Source organism: Ruditapes philippinarum, unplaced genomic scaffold (assembly GCF_026571515.1).
Source record: "Ruditapes philippinarum isolate M1 unplaced genomic scaffold, ASM2657151v2 ctg1471_1_1_1_1, whole genome shotgun sequence".
Lineage (NCBI taxonomy): Eukaryota > Metazoa > Mollusca > Bivalvia > Venerida > Veneridae > Ruditapes > Ruditapes philippinarum.
The window spans coordinates 8,756-32,254 of record NW_026858477.1 but is presented as its reverse complement, the minus strand read 5'-3'; the positions used below and the strand labels follow the sequence as shown (position 1 = coordinate 32,254).

The 23,499-nt window shown below is 31.1% G+C and overlaps 2 protein-coding genes and 1 pseudogene across 4 annotated transcripts; 2 read left to right on the top strand and 1 right to left on the bottom strand.

Moving 5' to 3' along the window:
* Nucleotides 1–2,234: 2,234 nt before the first annotated feature.
* On the top strand, nt 2,235–7,597 carry LOC132753283 (uncharacterized). 3 transcript variants are annotated; one of them, XR_009628937.1, is made up of 5 exons: nt 2,235–3,521; nt 3,735–3,905; nt 4,502–4,674; nt 4,907–5,044; nt 7,458–7,597. XR_009628937.1 is itself a non-coding variant. In XM_060743738.1 (4 exons), the coding sequence occupies exons 1-4, from the start codon at nt 2,490–2,492 to the stop codon at nt 4,938–4,940; spliced, it is 1,410 nt and encodes a 469-aa protein (XP_060599721.1). In that variant the 5' UTR covers nt 2,235–2,489; the 3' UTR covers nt 4,941–5,077. The 3 variants fall into 3 exon arrangements, 2 of the variants coding, with proteins under 2 accessions (XP_060599721.1, XP_060599719.1); XM_060743738.1 differs by lacking the exon at nt 7,458–7,597 and having other exon boundaries at nt 4,907–5,077; XM_060743736.1 differs by lacking the exon at nt 7,458–7,597 and having other exon boundaries at nt 2,236–3,521; nt 4,903–5,092.
* Nucleotides 7,399–12,262, top strand: LOC132753284 (uncharacterized; annotated as a pseudogene).
* On the bottom strand, nt 7,624–12,933 carry LOC132753285 (ATP-dependent DNA helicase RecQ-like). Its single transcript, XM_060743739.1, has 2 exons — nt 12,286–12,933; nt 7,624–8,449 (listed from the first exon to the last, which is right to left on the bottom strand). The coding sequence occupies exons 1-2, from the start codon at nt 12,819–12,821 to the stop codon at nt 7,645–7,647; spliced, it is 1,341 nt and encodes a 446-aa protein (XP_060599722.1). The 5' UTR covers nt 12,822–12,933; the 3' UTR covers nt 7,624–7,644.
* Nucleotides 12,934–23,499: the final 10,566 nt, after the last annotated feature.

Genomic DNA, 23,499 nt, shown 5'->3' with positions numbered 1-23,499 from the left:
TCAGTAATTCAATACAAAATGGCTCCATGCAGTCTCATAAGTCAATATTTAATCCTCTTTTCCCGACAAAGGAACGTGAACTGTTCTCTGATTACTTGCTAATGCAATAAAATATGATAAAAAATAATGTTAAGATATAGATATTCCATGACAGAGTATACATGATAAAGTATGATGTTATTACAATCGTAAAAATAGTACTTTCGACTGTTAATGTAAACCATTACAACAATTTATATTCACGCGTTTGATGGAATTTATTGACTTTCTTAAAAAAAGTAATGAATAAATCGCAACAATTTTTTAATTGATTTTACTTTGATTTTGTCAGTTTTTGAAAAGATTAATATTTCAACCAAAGAAAGATTTAATATGCGCAATTTGCAATATATACACGTAGATAGAACGATAGTGTCAGTTTGTTTTAAAATCTATTTTAATGTGTTTCTTTTGCCGAATGAAAACCTCTGCGATGATAAGTTTACATGTTCATGTTTAAATATTAAATTGTGCTTACGCTGGTGCAAGTAGTGTGGACGTTTGAATGCACTTGACGTTATCGACCATTAACAGGCTCAATCAAACCGAGCCTACAACATATTCAATTTTGCCGTTCTTTACTTTCTTAAGAGACTATTTTTTCTCTAATAGACGTTATTCATAATCGTTTACTTACGAACTTACTCAAAATTCATACTGTTATATCCCTTTGCTAGAGTATAAAATATACGTTTGTTCTATATACCTGTTAATTAGCTCATACACATACAACGCAGTAACATGATTTTAATCAAAATCTACATTTAGTTCCAGTTTTATGACGTCTTGTGTACAATGTTCATGTCAATACAATTGCGTTACAATAACGTAGATACGCATTTTCCGGATTCGAATAATTTGCAATGTCGCCTTGATAAATATCTGACTGGAAACATCGATCTGTTGTGTCTGCCTGCAATATTGCGTCTTTTTAAACTAGAAGTCCCCACATCCAAGGCTCCTGATATATATTGATATCAGTGTTTGCCAAATATAAACGTATTTGACTTTTTTTGCGGTTAAATGTTTTTTTATAAATATACTTTGCCCTGTGTCTGTGTCCTTGGAGAGTAAACAGGACACTTTCTTTAAGACAACAATTCGCCTTATGACTTTACTGTGTAATATGCATTAAGGAACAGACGTTCATTGTACGAAACACGTATACTTGTCAAGTAAGTAACACTTATATCAAAATGTCCTTAAAACGGTCATATGCAATAATTATCTGTTTGTGTACATTGTCTTTTGATAATACAAATTATCTTTAACATATGGCGTTTTAAACAAATAATGAGAGAACGGTGGCTGATTACCATTTTTCTAACTATACTGTGTACAAGTTTATACTAATAATTATGACAAAGGAAACCCACTTTATTTCCGAATCACCCAACATGTATTGTATATTGAAATTTGGTTATAAGAAATGAACTAGTTTATTCACATAAGTGTTAATATTGTATTTAACAAAATTGCAAAATAACACAGCATTTGAACATTGAAATTACTCAGACATATTGTTTTGTTTTGTACCGCGTAATAATAATTTGGCAATATACGATACATTATCTATCCATTCTTAAGTCTATAATTAAAATAAATGTATTACAACACAAAATGTTATCTCGATTAAATCTTAAATCAAATGTGAAAAGAGTTAACGATTTTATATTCGAAAATAGTTTAAGGCGATATAAGGAAATGCATATGTATCCACAAAAAAGGCAATTGTTTTATTTTTGTAACAATCTAAAACTTGACTCGTAATAAATGTTAACCTTCTATATAATATCAAAAATAAACATTTGAGTCATGGTTTATAATAATTATAAGTCTATGAAAAGTTTTTCAACAATTAATCTTCAATATCTGTCAGGTAAAATATCTATTAAAGTGTATTTGTACTGGTCTTACTTTTTTGTGTAGGCCACAAGCTTTAAACAGATTGTTTCAGAAGCAAATCATAAGACAAATAACACCGCAATGACCTTTTAATCTGGAAAGTTTGATTATCCAGACAGCAAAAACAGAGGCATGAAATGTACGAGGAAAATTGACTTAAAATGTTAACAGTCTGAAAATCTGACTGATATACGTTCAATGTATAATTTAGTTGGTTCATACACTCATTTTCTATTGCCATAAAGTAAATGGTTTGTTGTTGTACTTCCATTGTGTACACCGGTCTTACTGACCTGTGTGAATGCACTCTAAGCATGATGGGAACGCACTACTTTTAAGATGGCGGCTTGAACGCGGAAGTGACTAAAAAAAACAATTGTAAAATGTAATTGTACAACGAAAAACTATTCAATTTAAACGCCCTTGTGGTATTTACTACAAATATAATGTTTAAATTATTTAATTGTTCGTTTATTGTTATTCGTGCATTAATACCCTAAGTATTCATGATTTGTGACTTTTAGAGCAACAAAAATAAAAACACGATGGCTTCATCATCAGCTAAATGTACTCCAGTAAAGGTTGTAAGACATTGTTTGACATGCAACAGCCAAGCTCAAGGACATTTAAGAAACCTTAGAAATGTTGCAATGCGAAACATCATGTTTAAAAAATATTTTGAAGTATTAGACTTAGAGTGTGATTTACAGGAGTTAAGCAATGACAAATTTGTAATATGTGAAGTATGTATTAAACATTTGGAGAAAGTGTTCACAATGAAAAATGTCCTAAAGGAAAACTTGGCGGATAACACGGAGAGGAAAAAGCGTATGATAGTACATTCTGTATCTCCATTAGTAAAGAAGTTTGTAAAAAACAGACTAACTCCAGTCAAACCTCGAAAAAGTGTGAAGCAACTGTTTAAGATCAACACAGGTAAAGAATACCCTTTAGAAACTGTTAGTTTTAAAGCTCCTGCAGAAAAAATTGTGACAAGTGATCATTTATACAGTACACCAGTATATAACAACAGTCAAGCTGAACACACATATGCAGCCAAGAGTTTAAGCAACAAATCACCAGACAACTTAAATTTTTATCATTCACATAAGAAGAATGTGTTGTGTCCATTGCTGATATCAAAGGAGTCAGAGGAATTGTTGAAGCAAACTGTTGATAACATGTCACGGGGTATTATTTCCGCAGAAGAAATGTTAGAAGCAATTGTTAACATCCCTTTGGTTTTTGAAAAACTTTGGCAAGTTATTTTGCTCAAAATATCAGTCGAAATGGACCAGCTTTGTAGCTTAAGGCAGCCAAGTGTCCTTAGGTCAAAAGTAACAGACATTAAACCAGAGACATTCTTTCAAGACATACTGTTAGAGATGCATGAGCGTTGCCCTAGAGCTTTGGACTTTCTAATGTTCATGGCATGCCCAGTTCACCTTAAAATGCCAGAAGAAAGCTATATCATCCAAGCCATGTATGCTATGGCCATGTACTCCAGAAACTGCCAGCTGATAGCATTCCAAAAATGTGTTGCTGCCTCGTGTATCAGATATAATGCAGGGAATGGGGTATGTATATAAACATATAACTAATTTTTTAATATCTTTGATATAAATTATAATTATAAATCATAATGCCATACATGATACAAATACCTGTTTTTTTGGTCATATTTTTGGTAATTTATTTTTTATAAATATTTGTTAATATTTTGTTCTTTGTCTTGCATTTTAAAGATATTTATTTGAATCTGACAATTTATTTATTTTGTTATATTTTAGTTACTTGGGCTAATGCATACCATGGGTCTAAGCATCCCTGAAAGAACCAAGCTGACTCTGTTGGATGAGCTTGGAAAGGTCAATGGAAAAGAAGTCCTTGCTGCTCTCAATCAAGGAAAAACATTGAAGATAACCGTTGACAACATTGATGGAAGGATTAAAGCTAATCAGGTTATTATAAAAAATATTTTAAAAACTGATAATTAGAAAAGCAACAATGCCCTTATAGCTCTGCATATGATATATATGTATTTCCTTTATGATAAATTATCATCATAAAAACAAATATAAGGAATGTTTATATATATGATGTACTGCTACATGCAGGTTTTAATAGAAACTCATAAGTATCATCTGTTTTTAATTACTGCAATAGTTTTATTGTACATTATATTTGCCCCATTCCAATAATGTATTATATACATTTACATTAGAACTAATTATTATAAATATTATTATAAAATATAAATGCTTTTATCCCAGTTTGGCTATATGATTTGTGTGTGAATAATTTATTGTATGAATCCTTATGATAATTTCTCCATACACATACTTCTGCTTTAAGAAAAGTAGTTTTCAATAGGGGCTTCATGTACTGGTTACATGTATGTGCTTGACCGACTGACTTTGCCAATAAAATTGTAAGTGGGTAAACTGTCTTTATATCTTATGACTGAAATAATGCTGACACTGGTACAAATTCATTTTTACACACTGTGTATTAAAATAAAATGTACACACAAAATATTGTATAAATTTCCTTCCAGGTGAGGTTGGAAAGTGGGAACAAAGATTTTCACTACACCCACTGGTCTGTCATTATTGACAGATTTAACCCCAGAGACCTGAAGCACCTCAGCCTTGAACCAAAGGCACTTCCTATTGGTGGATGTGATCCAATGACATTTTTCTTGTCGAAAGAGGAACATGCATCATTGAGGTTTGTAGCAAAGTGTAAACTAAATGGCAATTTTATCAGGCAAAGGCATAGGCAAAACATTATTACTGCAAAAAATACAATAAATAAATGAATGAAATAAATTCAGCCGAACCAAATATAGAAACTACCAAGTTCATGAAGGAAAGATTACTTTAATATAGTATTGTTTAAAATCATGAAGTCTTTTTAGTAAAAACTTAAAAAAGTTATTTTGTCTTGATTGAACAGAAAGTGTTACTCCTGGCTGGTTCAGAAGATTCTCATAGAAGATGTACCAGCACTATCAGTCTTCTCTTCCGTTGTTAACCCAGTGTTAAACCACAAGTATAGAAAAGTAGTTGACAAACCAACTGATGTATACCCTATGTTTGTAAGTATTCTTATATTACTATTTAATAGCTGGTTATTATTTGCATAAATACTTTTTATAGTTTCCTGCAAGAGAGAACAAGAAATCTTGATTTACTTTCACTCAAATAAAGAGGCAGAATATTATTTTAAAGATACACTAAGCTCAAATTTGTTGTTTGAAACTATTGATAATTGCTACACAGTCTCTTTGTAAATATAAAACAAACATGTTTTGTCTTCATTCAAAGTAGATATACTCAGTTTTTAACTCTCATCACCAAAGATGGAAACCATATGGATATATAGTGTCATTAAAAAAACTGACAGTTTTTTTAAGAAAAGACCAACTTTACTTGACCCGTAATAGAGAATGCACCTTCCCATACATTATTATTCAAATTTATTAGACATATTCAGTGAGAATTTCATGGATTTCAATACATTTCTATGATAAAAATATTTTACCAAAATATGAGCATAGTATATCTTTAACTGATGTTCAAAGTATTTCCTTCTATGTGTGTTGGTATGTTGTTTACCAACTTCAAATGCAATTTGATATTAAGTGACTATCCCACATACATGAGTCATGTATGTTGGTTTGAGTGTCTCTTTAAATACATTGTTATAAAAAGTTGAAATTGCACCACAGTTTCATATATCTATATAAATCTAGAATATTGACACATGTTTTACTTTTAAAAGTACCAGATTATAGAAGTTTTGAGACTTTTATGCTACCATATTTTTGAATCGTTGTCAATTTTTTATTTTGTCAGCATTGATAAAAATTTGTTGTTTTTTTTTATATTATCAACAGTATTTTGAGTGAAATATTACAATTGTTAGGTCATACATATCTCATTGAAATTGGAAAGTATAACTTCTGCTAATATTTGATAACAGTTAGCCTATACAGTGATACATTTATATAAGCCAATTACTGTTGAAATATCAACAATAGTCTGAGGGATTGCAGACTATAGTAATGTCAGAGTATTTCAGCAAAATGAAGTGTGTGAGATTATATTAATATTACACTGATAGTCAGTCCAGACAGGAATATCCAGCTTAAGGGTAACCAGCAACCAGTGTATGTTTCTTTGTCTTTTTGCATATCACATAAAAGTCATGTTTTGGAAAAAACTTAAGTATATTGATATCTTCATATAGCACTTCTTTCTTATAATAGGGTATAAACATATTAGTTTTTGCCAAAATGACATCACATAACCATAATGACATCATAGAAATCATGAAATTCATTCATAAAAGGTGCTTGAGAATGGTGTCATTCAAAGCTTATGTGGGTGTTAGACAGAATTTTTTAGCACCAGTAAAAACAGAAGAAAATCCTGTGTGATATGCAAGAAAAAATCAGTATATAAAACCTGGGGTTTTTTTTAGTGTTAAGACTGTATTTTTTTCTTTTTACTCATTTTGTCACAATATAATTAGGTACCCTAAAATGTTTCCTACATTTTAAACTATTCAGGTGATTATGAAAGACCCTAAATCCCTACCAAATTGTGTTCAAATTATGGACACAATTTTGGGGACTTTACAATCTCTTTATACATCTGCTGGAAGAGGTATTTTGTTGGAAATATTTAAAATTGTTTGAAAAAAGTTATATTTAGCATGTTATTGTTTGCTGCCTTTGTAGCATGTGCATAAAAAAACTGTTCTACATATGTAAGACTATTTTATTCATTTTTAGTTCAGTTTTGCATGAAATGTTCCTAAATCTGCTTTTTACCGAACAACATGATTGTAAATGTTGAAGTCTCCAGTCGGCTCCTTCATAACTGTTGCAAAAAAATTGTACAGATTGCCGGAAAGGCAAAAGTTCATAAAATGAAATCTATTTTGATTTAAAGATATACTATGCTCAACCTTGAATAACATATCTTAATCAGAAAATGTATAATAATGAAATTATTAATAATAATGTTTGAGTAAAATAATAAATAAACTATGTATGGGAGGCTACATACTCTATTGTAGGTCAAGTAAAAATATATTTTCTTTACAAAACTGCCAGTTTTTAAATGATACTTTATATTCATTATCATAATGCTACCACCTATAGTGTGTAGAAGTTTTATATACAGGACTGTACTTACTTTGTGTCAAGTCAAGACTGTATTTAAAATGTGTATTTTATATTAACAAATTTTTTGTTGCAATTATCAATATTTTCTGATATCAAATTTGAGCATAATGTATCTTTAAAATTGTTTAAATAATTAAACTATTCTCTAGCATTTATTTCACTCTCATTTATTTCACTATCATAACATATCTCAAACTATCAAGCTTTACTTTTATTATTCAAATGATACTTTACTTTGAATATAAAATATAACTTTTATTATTATAAATGTTACACAGAACATTTTTAAAGATTGTTTACACTAATCTGAATTTAGGTGAAGAGTTTGAGAAAATAGCAACCATTCCATTGGGTGGGGACCAGCTGACACGTGTGACATTTGACTCAGCACGATATCTTAGAGCTGGCACTCACACTCGAACAGAGCGTCTGGAACATTTCACTCCAGTCATAGAAGAATTGTTTCATGTTCAACAGGATTTACTTGAGGTAATTATTCACAATCACTTATCCTTATCACAAATGCAGCAACAATCTTCAATATTTTCACTCTTTTTGACTGCAAATGTTTTCAGCATAACTTCTCTTAAACAATTTGAGTCATTTTTACAGTACTCTATGATATTTTGTTGAATTCCTGGTCTATTTTTACGAATGTCTGTATTGTTATAGTACAGAATGGCTTTACTAGGGAGGCCATCTCTACCAGCCCTTCCAGTTTCTTGGAAGTATTTTTCTATTGATGTAGGAGGCTTGTAGTGGATAACAACCCTTATGTGTGGTGCATTAAGTCCCATGCCTAATGCCACAGTAGCGAAAACAACTCTCATCTTTGGTTTTTCTTTTCCTAATTCTTGAACAATGAATTTTTTCATCTTTTCAGTGTAGTTTGTATGGTATTGAGCAAAAAGTCTATTTTCTGGGATGTTTTCTGCCAAGTACTGGAATTTTCCCATTTTTTTTTCAAAATATGCATATGCATAACTGATAACATTGGTGTCAGTGTAAAATATAGTTAGTGGATAATTGTCTTTCTCTTCTAACAGCTGGTTTACCATAGGTTCAAGGATCTCATCTAAATGATCCTGAGTGTTTGAGGATGGAGGTCTTTCTATCTTTGTGTATTTTATGTTTGTTCTGTCAGGGTTCATAGACACTATTTTAGGATTCTTTAGTTGAAGACTCTTGCAGATTTTTGTCTGGGCATCAGGGGAAGCCGTAGCAGTGAAAACCATAACAGGAATGTCTGTAAACCTTGCCAGGATATCTGAACCAATCTTGCTGAAATCTTTACGAAAATCATTCCCCCTGAAATAAACATTGTTATTGTAATCAATATATTATTATATGTATATATACATATTTAATATTTTCAGAAAATCATTAACACATTTTATAAGACTGACACTGCCAGAGAAGCTGGTTCCCTAGCCAACTTCCGTGCAGTTCTCCACAGAACTAATGTAAATGGTCAGGTGAAAGCTAATGGTTATGAGGCACACAAGGACTTCCTTTTAACTGTAACAAGGTAAATTCCCTTTCTAAATGCTAAGTAATATCAAATGTTCACATTAACTTACTTTACTTTAAAACTTATGTATAGACATTCTGACAGCCACCCTATAGGTCTTCATTACTTTAATTTTATAATATACTTTTTGTATAAATTCTTTGCATTAGGGCAGTACAGGAAGTAACCCAATTTGTACAGAACCTAAGATAAGATTGCACATTAATAGGTATACTACTGTTTCAGAGCATTGATAGTGGAGATGACTTGTGAAATACTTCAGCTACAACAACCAGATGACATAAGTGTTATGCTGCCAGCTGACCTTCAAGACATGACGTCTGCTAGCAAAAAAAGTTGGTTTGAAAAGAAAGTCAGCCCTATCATTGATAAAATCATGTGTACATTCTCAGCTCCACATGACAGACAATTCCTCATTAGGCACAAGTGCTCATCATACCATGTTACCATTCCTGTGGAATATGCAGGAAAAACCATCCAGCTCCAGCTGAATGGTAAGTTATCATCATAAAACATAAAATACTTAAAAAGTTATATGAAGCATAGGCAGGCAATAGATAATCTTAAAATCACATTATTATTCAGTAGTAGCATTATCCTAAAAAGTCAAAACAATATCTTAAAAATACTTATTAAGATATTACAATTGTAGTATGTCTCATTTACCTCATAGAAAGAATTTACCTTGATTAAGCTTTAGAATTAATATAAACAAAAAAGAACTTTGGTCCTTTTAGTTTAATTTATAATGTACATGACTGTACTTTTTCAAAATAATTTCAGGTGGTAACATTCAGATCAAAGTCCCTACACAAGTAGAAAATGTTGAAGAAATTGACGATGATGTTCAGAAATATAGCACTAGCTTATGTCGGGTTGCTGTAGACTTCATTTTATTCTGTGAAGTTATCAAGGCTGGTGACATAGACATGATAAGTGTGCTAATGAAAAGATTTATTCCACTTTTCATTGGTTTGTCATCATATAAATCAAAGTATGCCATTGAATGTGTTGATTTTCTGACTAAAACAGAATGTTATCTGTCTGAATATGATAGTGTGAGGGTAAAACTAGGATTACTTGTGAATCGTAAAGGTAGACCAGGGAAAAATAAACCTGCAGATATGCAACAAGAAAACAACATAAAACTGGTTAAGCATGTGATAAGGGGACTGGGTGCTGGAAAAACACATTAAAGCGATGATGCGAGTGTCGAAGGCTGCACCTGTTGTTAGTGAGCTAGTTAGTGGACTTCAAAACAGAGGGCAGAAAAAAAAATAAGAAACCAAAAACTTTGACAGAGGATTTGCTTGTTCTTGGCACAAAGCTAAGAGCTTTAAGACCCTTTAAGGGTAACAAAAGTAGACAAATGGATTCATTTAAGAAACTTTCAGCCAATATTATTGGGGACGTTGACAAGCTTAAACTAAAGGAATTTGTCATTAGGCATAGTAGAAGAGCTGTTAACAAACTTGATATAAATCAAGTTCAAAAACAATAAACAGGCAATAGGCAAAAATTGTCTTGGAAAAATTAGGCAAAAGTCTAAAAGTTTTGTCAACTTGTATCAATACCTAAAACATTTTATGAATGTTAACATGGTTAATTTGTAATATTATGCAGTTCAAGCTAAAAAAAAAAACAACGGAAATTTTGCAAAGGTTTATATTATCAAGTTACTCAAATAATTTAATCAAACTGTCGTCAGCTCCACTTCTGGATGTAAATTGCTCAAAAGTTTTCAGTTAGGCACACAGTATAACTGGATATGTTTTTTAAGTGTGGCCTCAAATACTATTTTGTTCCTGTAATATTAACATGGATCTACATAATCATCACTGTAACTATTTACAATTATACTTTTTTATAGAATATACAACAATGTTGTGTAAGCAATTGCCATGAAGTTAGCTGACCTAATATGTAATTTAATACATGTGCAAATTATGTTGCAAGTATATAGATAAAATTTACATTTGCTTTAAAATATAGTTGGATAAAAGGGTCCAAACTTGGGAATTTAAGCTGTAATTTCTTTATAAGTTTTCTAGATTGATAGTAACATAAAACTTTGGTGCAATTTTATGTTTTGGTAACAGTACATTTTTAGATGTACACAAACTACCATTTCTGGGAGAGTATAAATGTGCATTTGTGAAACAGTCAAAACTTGTTCCCCTGAGTCAATAAAGTCTTGAGCTATTTTAATCAATTTAACAATGCAGTACATTATAATATGCAAAAAGCAGACTTGTGTCATGTTACCATCGTTTAAAGTATACAGCTGTTACTATTATTTATCACCAGATATTTTTACTCAGTTAAGAATATTTTTATTAGATATTATCATTGATATATTTAAATAATATTTGTAATATTTGTATATTATTTCTGCTGCTTTGGTACAACATACAATGTAGAGGTACAAAAATTAAATGTGCAAGAAATGCTACTGTGTTATAGATTTTATTACAATTAAATTAACAATTCCAGAACAGTGTTTAAAGTAAAATACTGTGAAGTGAACAAAGAAAATGATTTACACATTACAAACCACACTTACAAATCCAGGTAAATTACCAATTAAAGAGGTCAAAATATACATATATATCTCCTACTACGTTAGTTTCGGAATAAAATTTTAGTGATTGATACTGTGAAATCAGTATTTAATCACACATAAAATCTAAATAATTAATTAAATATTGAATCTTTTTACTTTTCTTATGATCTTATGATCTTAATACATTTTTCTAGAGATTGAATTTCTTGAAATATTTTAGCTCAACTGGAGGCATGCAGCTTTAACTAGTCCTAATGCTGGTCAGTTTTTTAATAAGTGAAACATTGTGGAGCATTGTCATACTGTAAGTAAAGGTATGAGGTAATTAAACCAACAAACAATTTCAGTCATGTTTCTTCGGATTGGTTTCTTTATATTCACAATGAGACATTTCAATTTGTCAAGCTTGTCCGTAGACTGTTGGTATTGGTTAGTGACCCATAGTGCAAGACACATACATGCCCACCAAGAGGACACAATCAAGTTACGTACTTACAATATGAAACACTAATTATTCTTTCTTGTTCAAATACAAAGAAAGATCTGTATTTAGTAATATCATATGAACAAACGGATACATGTATGTTGGAGAATAAAGGGTTGCACTCATAACTCCGGGATTGAGACGAGGGCCACCAATCCGATATGTGAAAATATAAGGCAATTATGCCTAGACCAGGCATATACAAATAGTCGGGAAAGATGTGTAGTTTATGACACCACAAAAGCTTGGAATTATGTGCTAACACTTACTTATAGACAGTCATGAATTCAAGTCCCATCCTAGTACACTACCCCTGAAATACTTTTTGTTACAAATGTAATGCATAGACACAACAACTTGGCTCAAAATATAGTCAAGACACTATGCTAGTGCTTCTAGTCATGGAATAGACATACATACATATGCATTAATAACTCCTTGTTTAGAGGGCTCGGGATAAGGGGTCTAATCTAGGATATAACCAAAAAGTTATATAATTTAGTAATTGTCTATAACTGGAAACTGCTAAGCATACACTGATATAAATGAACATTTAAAGAAATTACCATTCAAGTATCATGTGTGCTTCATCAATAGCTATGCATGAAATAATGCTCTTTCGTTCCATTGCACTTAATAAGTATGTCCCTTTACCGGTGCTGAGAAGCGCCTCTGGGTGAGCATATACCAAAGTGAATTTTCCTGTAATGATGTCCTCTAAAGGCACATTAATAACAACACCTTGACCCTGTGGAACTGTGTCCTCCTCATCATCAGAAATATCGTCGGCTAGGGCCTGGCCACTTTGACAATCAAAATCTAACCAGCATGCATCTATTCCTTGTTTTTTCAATGAATTAATCTGGTCCATCATGATGCTGTTCAAGGGTGTCAAAATTATGCATACTGAAGAAACCAGATTATACTTGACTTTTAACGCAAATGGTGCCACTTGAAAAATTAAACTTTTCCCATACCCTGTAGGCAAAATAGCCAGTACATCACGTTTACACAAAACATGCGTCAAACACTCTTTCTGGCAATCTTTTAGTGGTTTTACAAACCCAATATCATTCAACACGCGTGACAGTATTTCGTCCATTGTTAGTTTAAAACCGAAAGTGAAAGTTGTTTTGAATATTTGAATAAATAGTAACACAGTCTAGCTATCAATTGCACTTGCAATATTAAAATCTAGAAAACAGTGATCCCTTAGAAGCAATTAACACATTTAATCACTTATTGTTATATATTATGTTTTATTAAATAAAATCGTCATCCATATGCGGACTTCTTTATGTCGGAGTCATTTTTACCCTCATTTGGGATGAGTAATGCGTCGTAAGACACAGGTCGATATTTGAGACCGGTGCGTATACAATGGTTGTACTTCTGTTATGTTAGATATCATTTATGTGTTAGTATTACGAAAACGGTGTACATCTTTATTCTTTAAACTTAAGCAACCAATATAGACAAATTATGACATAAAAAAAAAATAATTTCTGTTTAATATACTTTTTTGTGTACTGTTTAAATTTAAAAAGAATATATGCATAGGAAATTTTCTTAACCATCTCTTCTTCCGTTGCTTTATAGCGATAAGCACATTTATTGTGATTAAATATTTCACTGGAAAGGGAAGTCAAGCTACCACTTGATTACATTTTCAAATATTTTCTCGAATAAGTGCTTTTTTCCTGGTATCATGTTCTTAACCATATTAATTAAGGGTTCGTATATACTTTTTCGAGAGAAGTAAAATTTTATAGATTTCTGAGGAATTATATGCTTTCAATTCAATCAAATGCGTTTTGCAAAACCTAAAGCGATTACACATATTCAAAATATTTCATTTATATTACTTTTTGCGCTTCATTTCTGGTACATCTTTTCTAATAATATCAAACATACAAAATCACAATATGTACCGATAAAACCAATTTGTTCATGTTTTGATACAAGTAGAGATCGTTGTTAGCTTCTGCTGTTATTTCTGTGACGACATATCCTGCTTAACAAATGTACGAAAGCCAAAAAGGTCCATTAGCTCACATTAAAAGATATTTGTCTGCCTTTTCGAAATAAAAATACAATGTAATACATGTAATAAAACAAATATGATCTGAGATATTTTTGAGGAAAAGTACTATAATTTCAGCAATCCAAGATGAAGATGGTATATGACTGTCAGGGGTTTGTTGAGGGCTCTTGAAGCTATGCGGAAAAATGTGTATTCTACAGAAGACAGTGTGCCACATTCTACAAGTCGTGACAGAACAAGAGGACTGGTTCCTGTTGGCAGCAAGTCTGATAAAACGAAAAACCTGTGTAACTTATTTGTAAATGTTCTTATTCCTTAAACCGTGATAACTTTTATTTCCTGTTACAAAACATATTGATTTGAAAATGCTCGTAGGTAGATCAATCGTCAACATTTACCCCAATACCTCTCCGTAGTGACGTTATTGGTTCAAAACGCACCAGGACATTGGCTTCTTTCAGTTAGAGAATAGAAATTAAAAGTGTCTAGCTGGCTTTTTTATGGAATGTAGGTGGTTTTACTCTAATGCCCGGTAGTACCTGAAATATTGGATTGAAAGAAACGTGAATGACTTCAAAAATCAAAACTTCACAAAACAACAACAACAACAACAAGATGAATAAGAGAGCTCTGGCAATTTGGTCGCACCAGGTTTAATATTTTGTGTGTAAACAATGATCGAAATATTGCACTTTTATTTCTCATGAACAGATTTGGTAAAACCTTTATGCAATTCTAATCAATTATTTACGTTTATTCCTCTGCAAAGAATTCATTTTTCTAGAAATGATATATACTACTCGTTTAAACACCTTTGAGCATTTGAAAAAATATTGAGTAAAATACTTTTTTCGTGTCCTCCATTAACATTTGGTACTTAACACAGACTGTAATGTTGCAGTCATACAGAAGCAAAAAATAAAATATTTCTTACAAAATTAATGATAGTGGCTTAAAGCTTTTTCATGGGTTAATGTATTCAACAATAATTACACGTCAAGTATAGTTCAGTTATCTGTAAGTATCACATCACTGGTCATATCGCGCCAAACGCTATGTTAGTTGATCTTAATGTGAATCAGTATACAACTATCATTTAGTATTTTGATGGAACTGAGCCAAATCATCCTTACTTGATATACTGTATCACGACCCTGTACGAGATCATAGAATTCAAAACGGAAATCTTTGACGGTGACATATCCATTGCACGCAATACAACATGGAGAGTTGACACAGCTAAAATTCAACTTTAATGAAAAACACAGTAAAAACTATGCCAAAAGCTCGAGTACATTTATATTCAAGACAATTAAGCATTCCCAGACGACAGGCTGTCATAGTAGTATCCCGCATTTGCCACATTTCTCGTCTGCGTGTCATTAAATTGTCATTAAAAAGACATTATAATGCATTCCCCCACCTACACGACTTAATTACAAGAACATATTAATATCTTTGATATTATTGTTTTCATTTTGTGCAACAGGTAAAACATTGGACGACCAATAAAGACAGCTGGTGGGTTATTGTTTTTTATTCAAAAATAGACACATGAAACAAACGCCTTCGATAACGACCTGTCACTGAAGTGACAGATAATTTATTCAGCGCGAATTGCGGTAAGTCCTTTCACCACTGCATGCGACGAAACGTTATGTTTTTTTTTATTTTCTTGTGATAATTATAAACAAATATATACTAACATTATTTTAACTTCAAACTATTGTATTAAAATAAACATTACATTGCATGAATGCCCTTTCAACTAAGGGTTTGCCTTTGTGATTTGCAGCCGCCGTTTATCCCTGCGTAATCGAAATAACCGGCTAAATTGGTTCGAGTGATTGGATTTTATGCATTTCTTTGCTCCAGCAGGTGAGGCAATTTTGACACATCCAATGTCCTTCTTGTTTTAACACCGTTTGACCTAAAGTATGAGCTGTAAACAAATACAAAGCCAAAATTAATGAACAATCCTTTTTACAATTGTAAAGCAATTTAAGTATTTTGTTCAGAGTTTCTTCTTTATTTATTAATGAGCAAGATGTATAAAATATAAAACCATCCTGTCTGTGACTACAAGATCGCAGTTGCAGTTTTTTAGAAATATTGTACATCGAACAGACAGGTTAATGATATTTAATAGAAATAAACATTTTATTAGAAGTTTTGCTGCTTTTCAAACGTACACATTTATTATTTAATTACATGTTTCATTTCTAATTCGTGCCATATATGTCATTGTTATTACTTTATCAGTATGGCAATGAAAACATCAAGTGTTGATTGCAGGTCAAACTAGAACTGTGTCCAAAGGACACGGATGCCCCCACTGACAACATATATATGGTATATAGTGAAAAAATCAACAAAGGGCAATGATTCTGTAAAATTTGGTCGCAGCAAAAATTCCTTCCTTTACTACAATCTACACATTAAGGTTGTTCATCCCAAGAAGTTTAAGCACAATCTGCAATCCAGTTTAAGAGGAGTTGCGTTCACAAGATTTCGGGACGTACGGACGGATGGACGGACGGACAAGTGCAACGCTATATGCTCCCACTTTGTAGAGGCATAAAAATAATAAAATGATAACAGAATTGTCACTTCAACGAAACGATAGACAAACAAAACATTACCAGCAATGAAAGTATCATACTATTACGCACATTTCTTTATGACACAATATTATGTTGTATTGGTTTACTGATTTGGTACAGAGTTTGACATGTATATATGAGGTAAGTAGACTGGGCTTATCAGTAATACATCTTGATCAATGAGAAACCTAATCTATACAAAACATACAGCTCTTTTCAACAAACTTGAAAATATGATGTTTGATAAAAGTAAGAGAAGAGCAAGTCATTTTGTTTAAAAAAAAAACTGGAGCCCATCTTTCAACTATAAGACAACAGTATACACTCAATCTAATTTAATCGTTCACAATATGGCTACCATAGCATCTGCTTTTCAAAAAATGGGTCAGTTATCATCTTAGAATTAAGTTAATTGTAATATCTAAAATATTAGTTTGGCACTATAATAACATTCCATTCATTTTGCGTAAAATAAAGAGAAATAAGAATCCCTAAAGGAAGTCCAACACGGCAAAATTGAAAATGTTGCAGGCTCGGTTTGATTGAGCGTGTTCATGGACGAAACAGTCAAGTGCAACTACCATCCACGCCCTAGCATCGGCTTAAGCAGAATTCAACATTTAACATGAACAGGTAAAATCTAGAATTTTGAAACATCCGCAGATATGCTCCTATGGCGGTTATTATTGAATCTTCAATGTGACACGTTAGTGCCATTCCATGAAAAGCGACATATGATCCCCAAGTAAAAAAATGCATGTGCCCTTTACGAGGAAACTTTGGGTGGAAGTAAATAAAATGGAATTTTGAAAGGGGTCTGAGATTATGAAGCCTGCAAATCACAGATATGACGTCAAAAGACAAATTTTAAAAGCAGTCGACATATCCTAAGGGTAATTCAAAGTAATTCAAGTTAGAAATACTGGAACAACCCAACAGGAAAGATGCCGAATAGAAAGAACTATAATACTACAGAACAATTATGTCGTGCTGAACGATCTTTACGGATCGGGAATATAACATCCCTGATTGAATGTACGGGGCAACTTTTTAAAATTTTACGTAAATATTGTGATTCACTTTTTTAGCAATAAAAGAATACACAAACAACTCCTCAAATAGTTCATAGCAATAACAAATTACTCTTTAATCATTATTTCTCGAAGTTACATTATTTTGATTTTGTAATGAGGCAAACAATACAAGTGACATGGTATGAGATTTAAATGTCTTATAACCAGATAAAGTCATCATCAAACTATAATTCAAATGTGTCAACCATATCATTATCAAATACCACAATCTGTTTATAGAATGTGACTATGCTTTTACATATATTGAGAACTTAAAGTGATTTGTTATCAATTTTAGTTGTAACAAAAGTATTATGACGAACTGAATGCAACACTCTTAGATAAATATGCAAGATATGTAACTACATGTGTTCCTGGTAAGACAATTTCATTTACAAAATGACGTTGCATTTCCTATTTTGAAAAAAGGTACACTTTAAAGTCTTAACGGCACGGAATTTAAGCGTTTCTATGACTGTTTAAGCTTTGCATAGACTTAAACTGTCTGGTATTCGCAATATTTTTTACAATTATTTAGAAAATTCAATTTCATTTCAAATGTAGACACTTTAATAAAGACTCTTATTGATAAGAACATTATAGAATGAACAAGTAAGAATTTTTGTATCATCAGGTTACATATTTGCATGTCATAAATTCGCTCGACGGTTTTGGTAAAATGAGCAGGTTTATGTAAAATGAGCAGTAGAAAGTAACATAGGAAAATTTTTCTTTGACGACGTACTTTGGAGGGCCATACATGCATTTTGAATACAATAAAACAGATTGGACATAAATAAAGAACATTTTGATAGTTATTTTCTGAAAGTTTTAAAATGTGTACAATGTTTTAAAGATTTTAAAATCGAAATATTGCAAGTCAAGAAGTTATTTATTAAAAACAATACAAGTTTAAAAAGTTTATCAAAAATTAAGTGTTTGTCGCACAACGAATTTAAACATGTCAAGTTTAGTGTGTTATACAACATGCCTTTAAATGAGTCATTTGTGTTTTAGACTTGTCAGTTCTTCTGGTTATTGTAACAAAGAATAACTCTGAATGCCAAGAGGTTTTATCAACAACGTTTTACAAGTTATGACAGTAATCTACACCTTCAGACTTTCTGCTTAATTAAATTCAAGGAAGCAATCTTATAATTTGTATGCTGTGAAACACATACGTTTAAAAGTTGGACAATACTAAGAAAAACAGTATTAAAGGAATAGTTTACGTTTACAGAGTAAGAATGTAAGTGTTCGCTAAAGATTGCGCAAGAAAACGATGTACGATGTATAATGGGGGAAATTAATGTTAGAAAATCATTTAAGTCAAAGGTGTAATTCGGTTACGTTGTATGTACATGCAATATGTCGTGCTTATATCTTTTGTTTTAATTAACGTTTCTGTCCACTAAGTGTAAAGGATGAGCGTTTACATGCAATTTTCGTTTAAACTTGATGTTATATTCGAGCCAGTAAATTATTCTGTGCACTAAGTTAACAAGTGTTTTCGATTAATATGTCAATAAACCAATTAACATCACGTTCTGAATATGTTGCCATTGCTGTTAACATATTTTATATAAAGTGAAAAAATGTTAATAGTTTTTACTCAGAACAGAAAGAAGGAGATACGTTTGTGTTTCTTATTATAATCAGTCAATAAGTACAAACTTATTTTGAACTTGTAAAGCACATCCCATGTCGCAAAAACAATTGGACAATGCTATTTCGTTCTTAATGTTAAACCATTCGGGGAACATTCGATGTAAATACTCTATTAAGTACTTTATTGCAAACATAAGGGAAAATGTACAGTACAAATATGACCTTTCAGTTATCACGTTGCCAGCATTTAAATTCTTTTCCATTTAAAAGTGTTTCCTTATTTATGAGAATAAGATCAAAGTGAGTTGTGTCTACTACATTATCTTTTAAAAGGAATCAGTATTTTTGGAAATACTTTACACAAATACTTTAAAGCATTTAAGAGGATTTGTAAATAACAAGTAATGTAAAATAATACGTTATATTTTTTTTTTTTCAAAATTGTTAAGAAAACCTGGTTTATAAACATTATAAATGATATTAAAAAATCACGTTCTTAACATTTTTCCTCTATTTTCCTAGCGTTTCTTGCATTTCATGATGAATTTAACTTGAAACCGCTTTATTTTGTTTAGATTTTGTCGAAATATTTATCATCAACTGTTAACAGTATATAATTTATACGTTACATAAGCCGTTTTTATGGACTCCTCATATTTACAATATGCACTTGATTTGAATGCAGGGGGAGGGGGACTTACTGTTAGTCAATTATAATTTCACTTCGTTTCCTCAAAAAAATTATTTCTTCAAACTCTATATATAACCTATATGTATAGCATGATCTTTCTTATTTAGTGATAAATAGGAAATGGTGCGCATCATGCTTGAGATATATATTAATTTGTATGATTATTAAAATCATCACTAGTAGAGAAGAATAAATAAAATAGTTATATTCTGTGTTGAATATTTCGTTGATTTCAATAATAATTCTTTAATAACAGAACAACTTTTTAATCTAAATGATATACAATTAGCTTCCGTAGAATCTTTGAAGATCCTGTATGTTTTGTGATTGATATTGTTACTGTGTGAATACCACATTTGCAAAAAAATTATATATGTATATAATTATGCAAATTAAACAATTTTCAAACAATGAAGAATATGTAAAATGTGTACTGCAAATATTTGTGCACATTATATTTAATCAATAAATTATATCCATTCAATTTTTATTGGAAAATTTGACTTAGAATTTATAGAAAACAAATTTCTAATAACCTCCCTTTATTTACATGAAATATTAAATTCGGTAATATCTTTATAAATAATGCTTATTTGAACTAACAATATTGACAAATCTTAATTTGAGCATCATATCTATTAAATAAAATCATGAAAAAATATGTTACAGGATCTTAAATGTCGTTTCTTTCGTTTTCAAATTTGACTTTTTTCTTTTTGGCTCCTGACTAAGTACATTAATCCATGCAAGCTCTGATTGTCTATATACCAATCAACTTATTATAGGAAAGTGTAAAACTTAAAAGTATATGTATATTATAACGACGAAAGTTTTCTTAATCGACATAATTAATATCACAATTATTAAAACAGGATTGCATTATCAATGATATTCTTTGATTTGTATTTTTATTAACAAGTAATTACTTCATGTGTTAATACCCGCATATTTCTTTTTCAGAACTAAGATAATATCTATTTTTAAATTGACGTGCCCTTTATCATGATAAGTCAGTGAAATGTTAAAATGTGGCGCCCTTTATATAATGAGCAAAATTGAACTAACATACAGCATTTCTACTTGTAATTTATTTGTCTTTTCCCGTTCGCCTCCGCTTCTTACTTTACCGTCTGACACTTTGTAGTGTTGAGGTTCGATTTATGTAGTTTAAACCTACCATGTTTTAAATGAAAAAATAACGTATAGATTATTTGATACGGATTTGTTTTAGTTCGATTGAGTTGGAATTTATCAGCTTACTAAAACTTTTTCAAATCCGTTCCTGGAACCAAAGAATTTTGAAGCAATATATTATTGGTCCCGGAGTAAATCGTTGCATATTTAGTTTTATGTGATTCTTTAACTATTTTATTTCTAGTGTGTGTGCTTATATAATATTTGACCTTCATTTCAACATGTGTCTATCAAAGTTATGCTTTACATATTTATTTTATTCAAATAAAGTTAATTATGCAATACAAAATACATATTGATTTATTGTAATGTGATATATTAACTTGATATAACATTAAATAATACGTTATTACATAAAGAATGTTTAAATACCAAGAGGATTATATTATTTATTACATTATCATATTATTCAAAGCTCGCCCGACATTCCACCGGTAAAGTCAAGTCGTGTAAAGCATTGAAAGAAAAAATATATTCATCATTTTCTCCGATAATTTGGAGAATATTTTTATATTGGGGTCTATTGTAAACAAAGAAATGTTTATTCACAACTCAGGTATATTCATATCATTATTTCGTCATTTAACATAGACATGAAAATGCCTCATCAATTCTACATTTTAACCGTTGTGCCTGAGGGGTTGGGCCATCATAATTGCCGCCACCGTCTGTCATTCTCATAGCTCCAGCAACGGAGGTAAGTGGTTTGACTCAAGGTTAGCCGAAATGATCTTTTCTGCTTCAGCGCCTTATGTATTATATTGTGCTGATGCAACATAAAACAAAACAAAACAAAACAAACACAAATCTACATTTTATTTATTGTAATAAAAATGATTTTTACAATACACGACAAATCACAAACGAAAATTTCCATTGATTATGACAATAAACGACACTAGCTTTACTGTGTTTAAGATGAAGGGGTTTAATGATCACACCTGACGCTTTATCATGTTTTTTTACAAAAAAAATCGTGACTAAGATCCAAGAAGACATCTTTATGTGGGCGTAATTGTGTGTTTTTTACAGATATCAGAGGAAGTACTTCAGACATTTGACACATATTTGTTCTTAAAGGATGCTTTTCTTCTGAACTGGATTTTATCAAAATTAATACCGAATATTAAAAGTTAACAATATTTTAAAAAAGTACAAATATGCTTGAAATATCGTTGTTATAAAGTAGATATTTGATGTAGTTTTAGTCACGCTCCTTAAATAGTTTTGTGTTTTGTTAAGATTTGTTTACGTATTTCATTCTTCACAACAGCACTTGTCAAGTGTTGCGTGGTGGCAGCAATATGTTGCCCCGTTCTTCACTTCAGTGTTTTCACAACTTTTCATTTTGATTCCATGTTCAGTTGTGCAATAATGTTTTTATTTATTCCAATCTATTCGTCGATCTGCTTTCTAAAGAAGGAAATAGATTTGCTTCTTCGTAGACTGCACATGATTACACCATCATCATGGCAGGAAATCTCGACGACCTGCATAAAATGACGACAAAGTGTGTTGCTAACGCAAGAGCAATTTTGTTCGAATGCGGAAGTTTCTAAAAAAAAACAAACACACAAAATAATCCGTGCATGCACTTAGTTTGAATATAAATTGTTAATATAGATTCTTGACTTGAGAATATTAACGTTTGGCTGTCTGTCTTTATCTGTTAAACCTTACGACTAAGAGCTTAATACCTGCGTCGCTTTTTCTATGTGTGTCGCAACCTGAATTAGTAAAACAAGACACGCCATGAGGTTGTTGATCAACGTTTTGTTGTCCATTAATGTTATGGTTTTTGTACTAGGATGGCAATGTAATTTGAGCATAAAACCACTTGTTTAGTTTCATTGCATATACAATTACCTTTGAAAATCTCATTCAAATTAAAACATGATTCATGTAATTAGACATTTTCATTTGAACTCTTGTAGTTTAAAATAAAGCTTATACTTATAATCAGGAAATTAGAAATTACACCTTGTAAGTGCTGTTACATTTGAACAGATATAAAAAGATTTTGATGTTCTAGTTGATATGCATTTGTCTTGTTACTTTTATAGACTAGCAATTTTTGGTATCATTTCTACCTGACATAGACCATCAACAAGTAAAAATTTGATTGAGAACTAAGTTCGCCAAACCTAAACCATTCAGCAATTTTAGATCGCTTCACCGACCTAACGATGGATTCATTAATAACGTAAAAGGAAAACAAACTTAAGAGGTCAAATTGATATGCAGATTTTATTAGATTGGCCCAAACTGATTTGACAAGAAATAGAGAATGCTTCTGAAACATAGTTTATACATTCACTGATTTCAATACGACACATTCACGGATAATTTATTAGAATTGAATATATTTTTGCACTATTTTTTTTATCCAAAGATGAGCGTAATATATCTTTAAAAAAATTATTATGCTTACCTTGCACTTGCAATATGTCCATTGATTGAACATTTACTTCGAATTCGGATGTCTAGACAAACTTAAATACGGTCTCTGAATCTATTTGAACAGTAATGACATCGTGCAGACAGAGTAAGAGAGAAATGACAGTGTA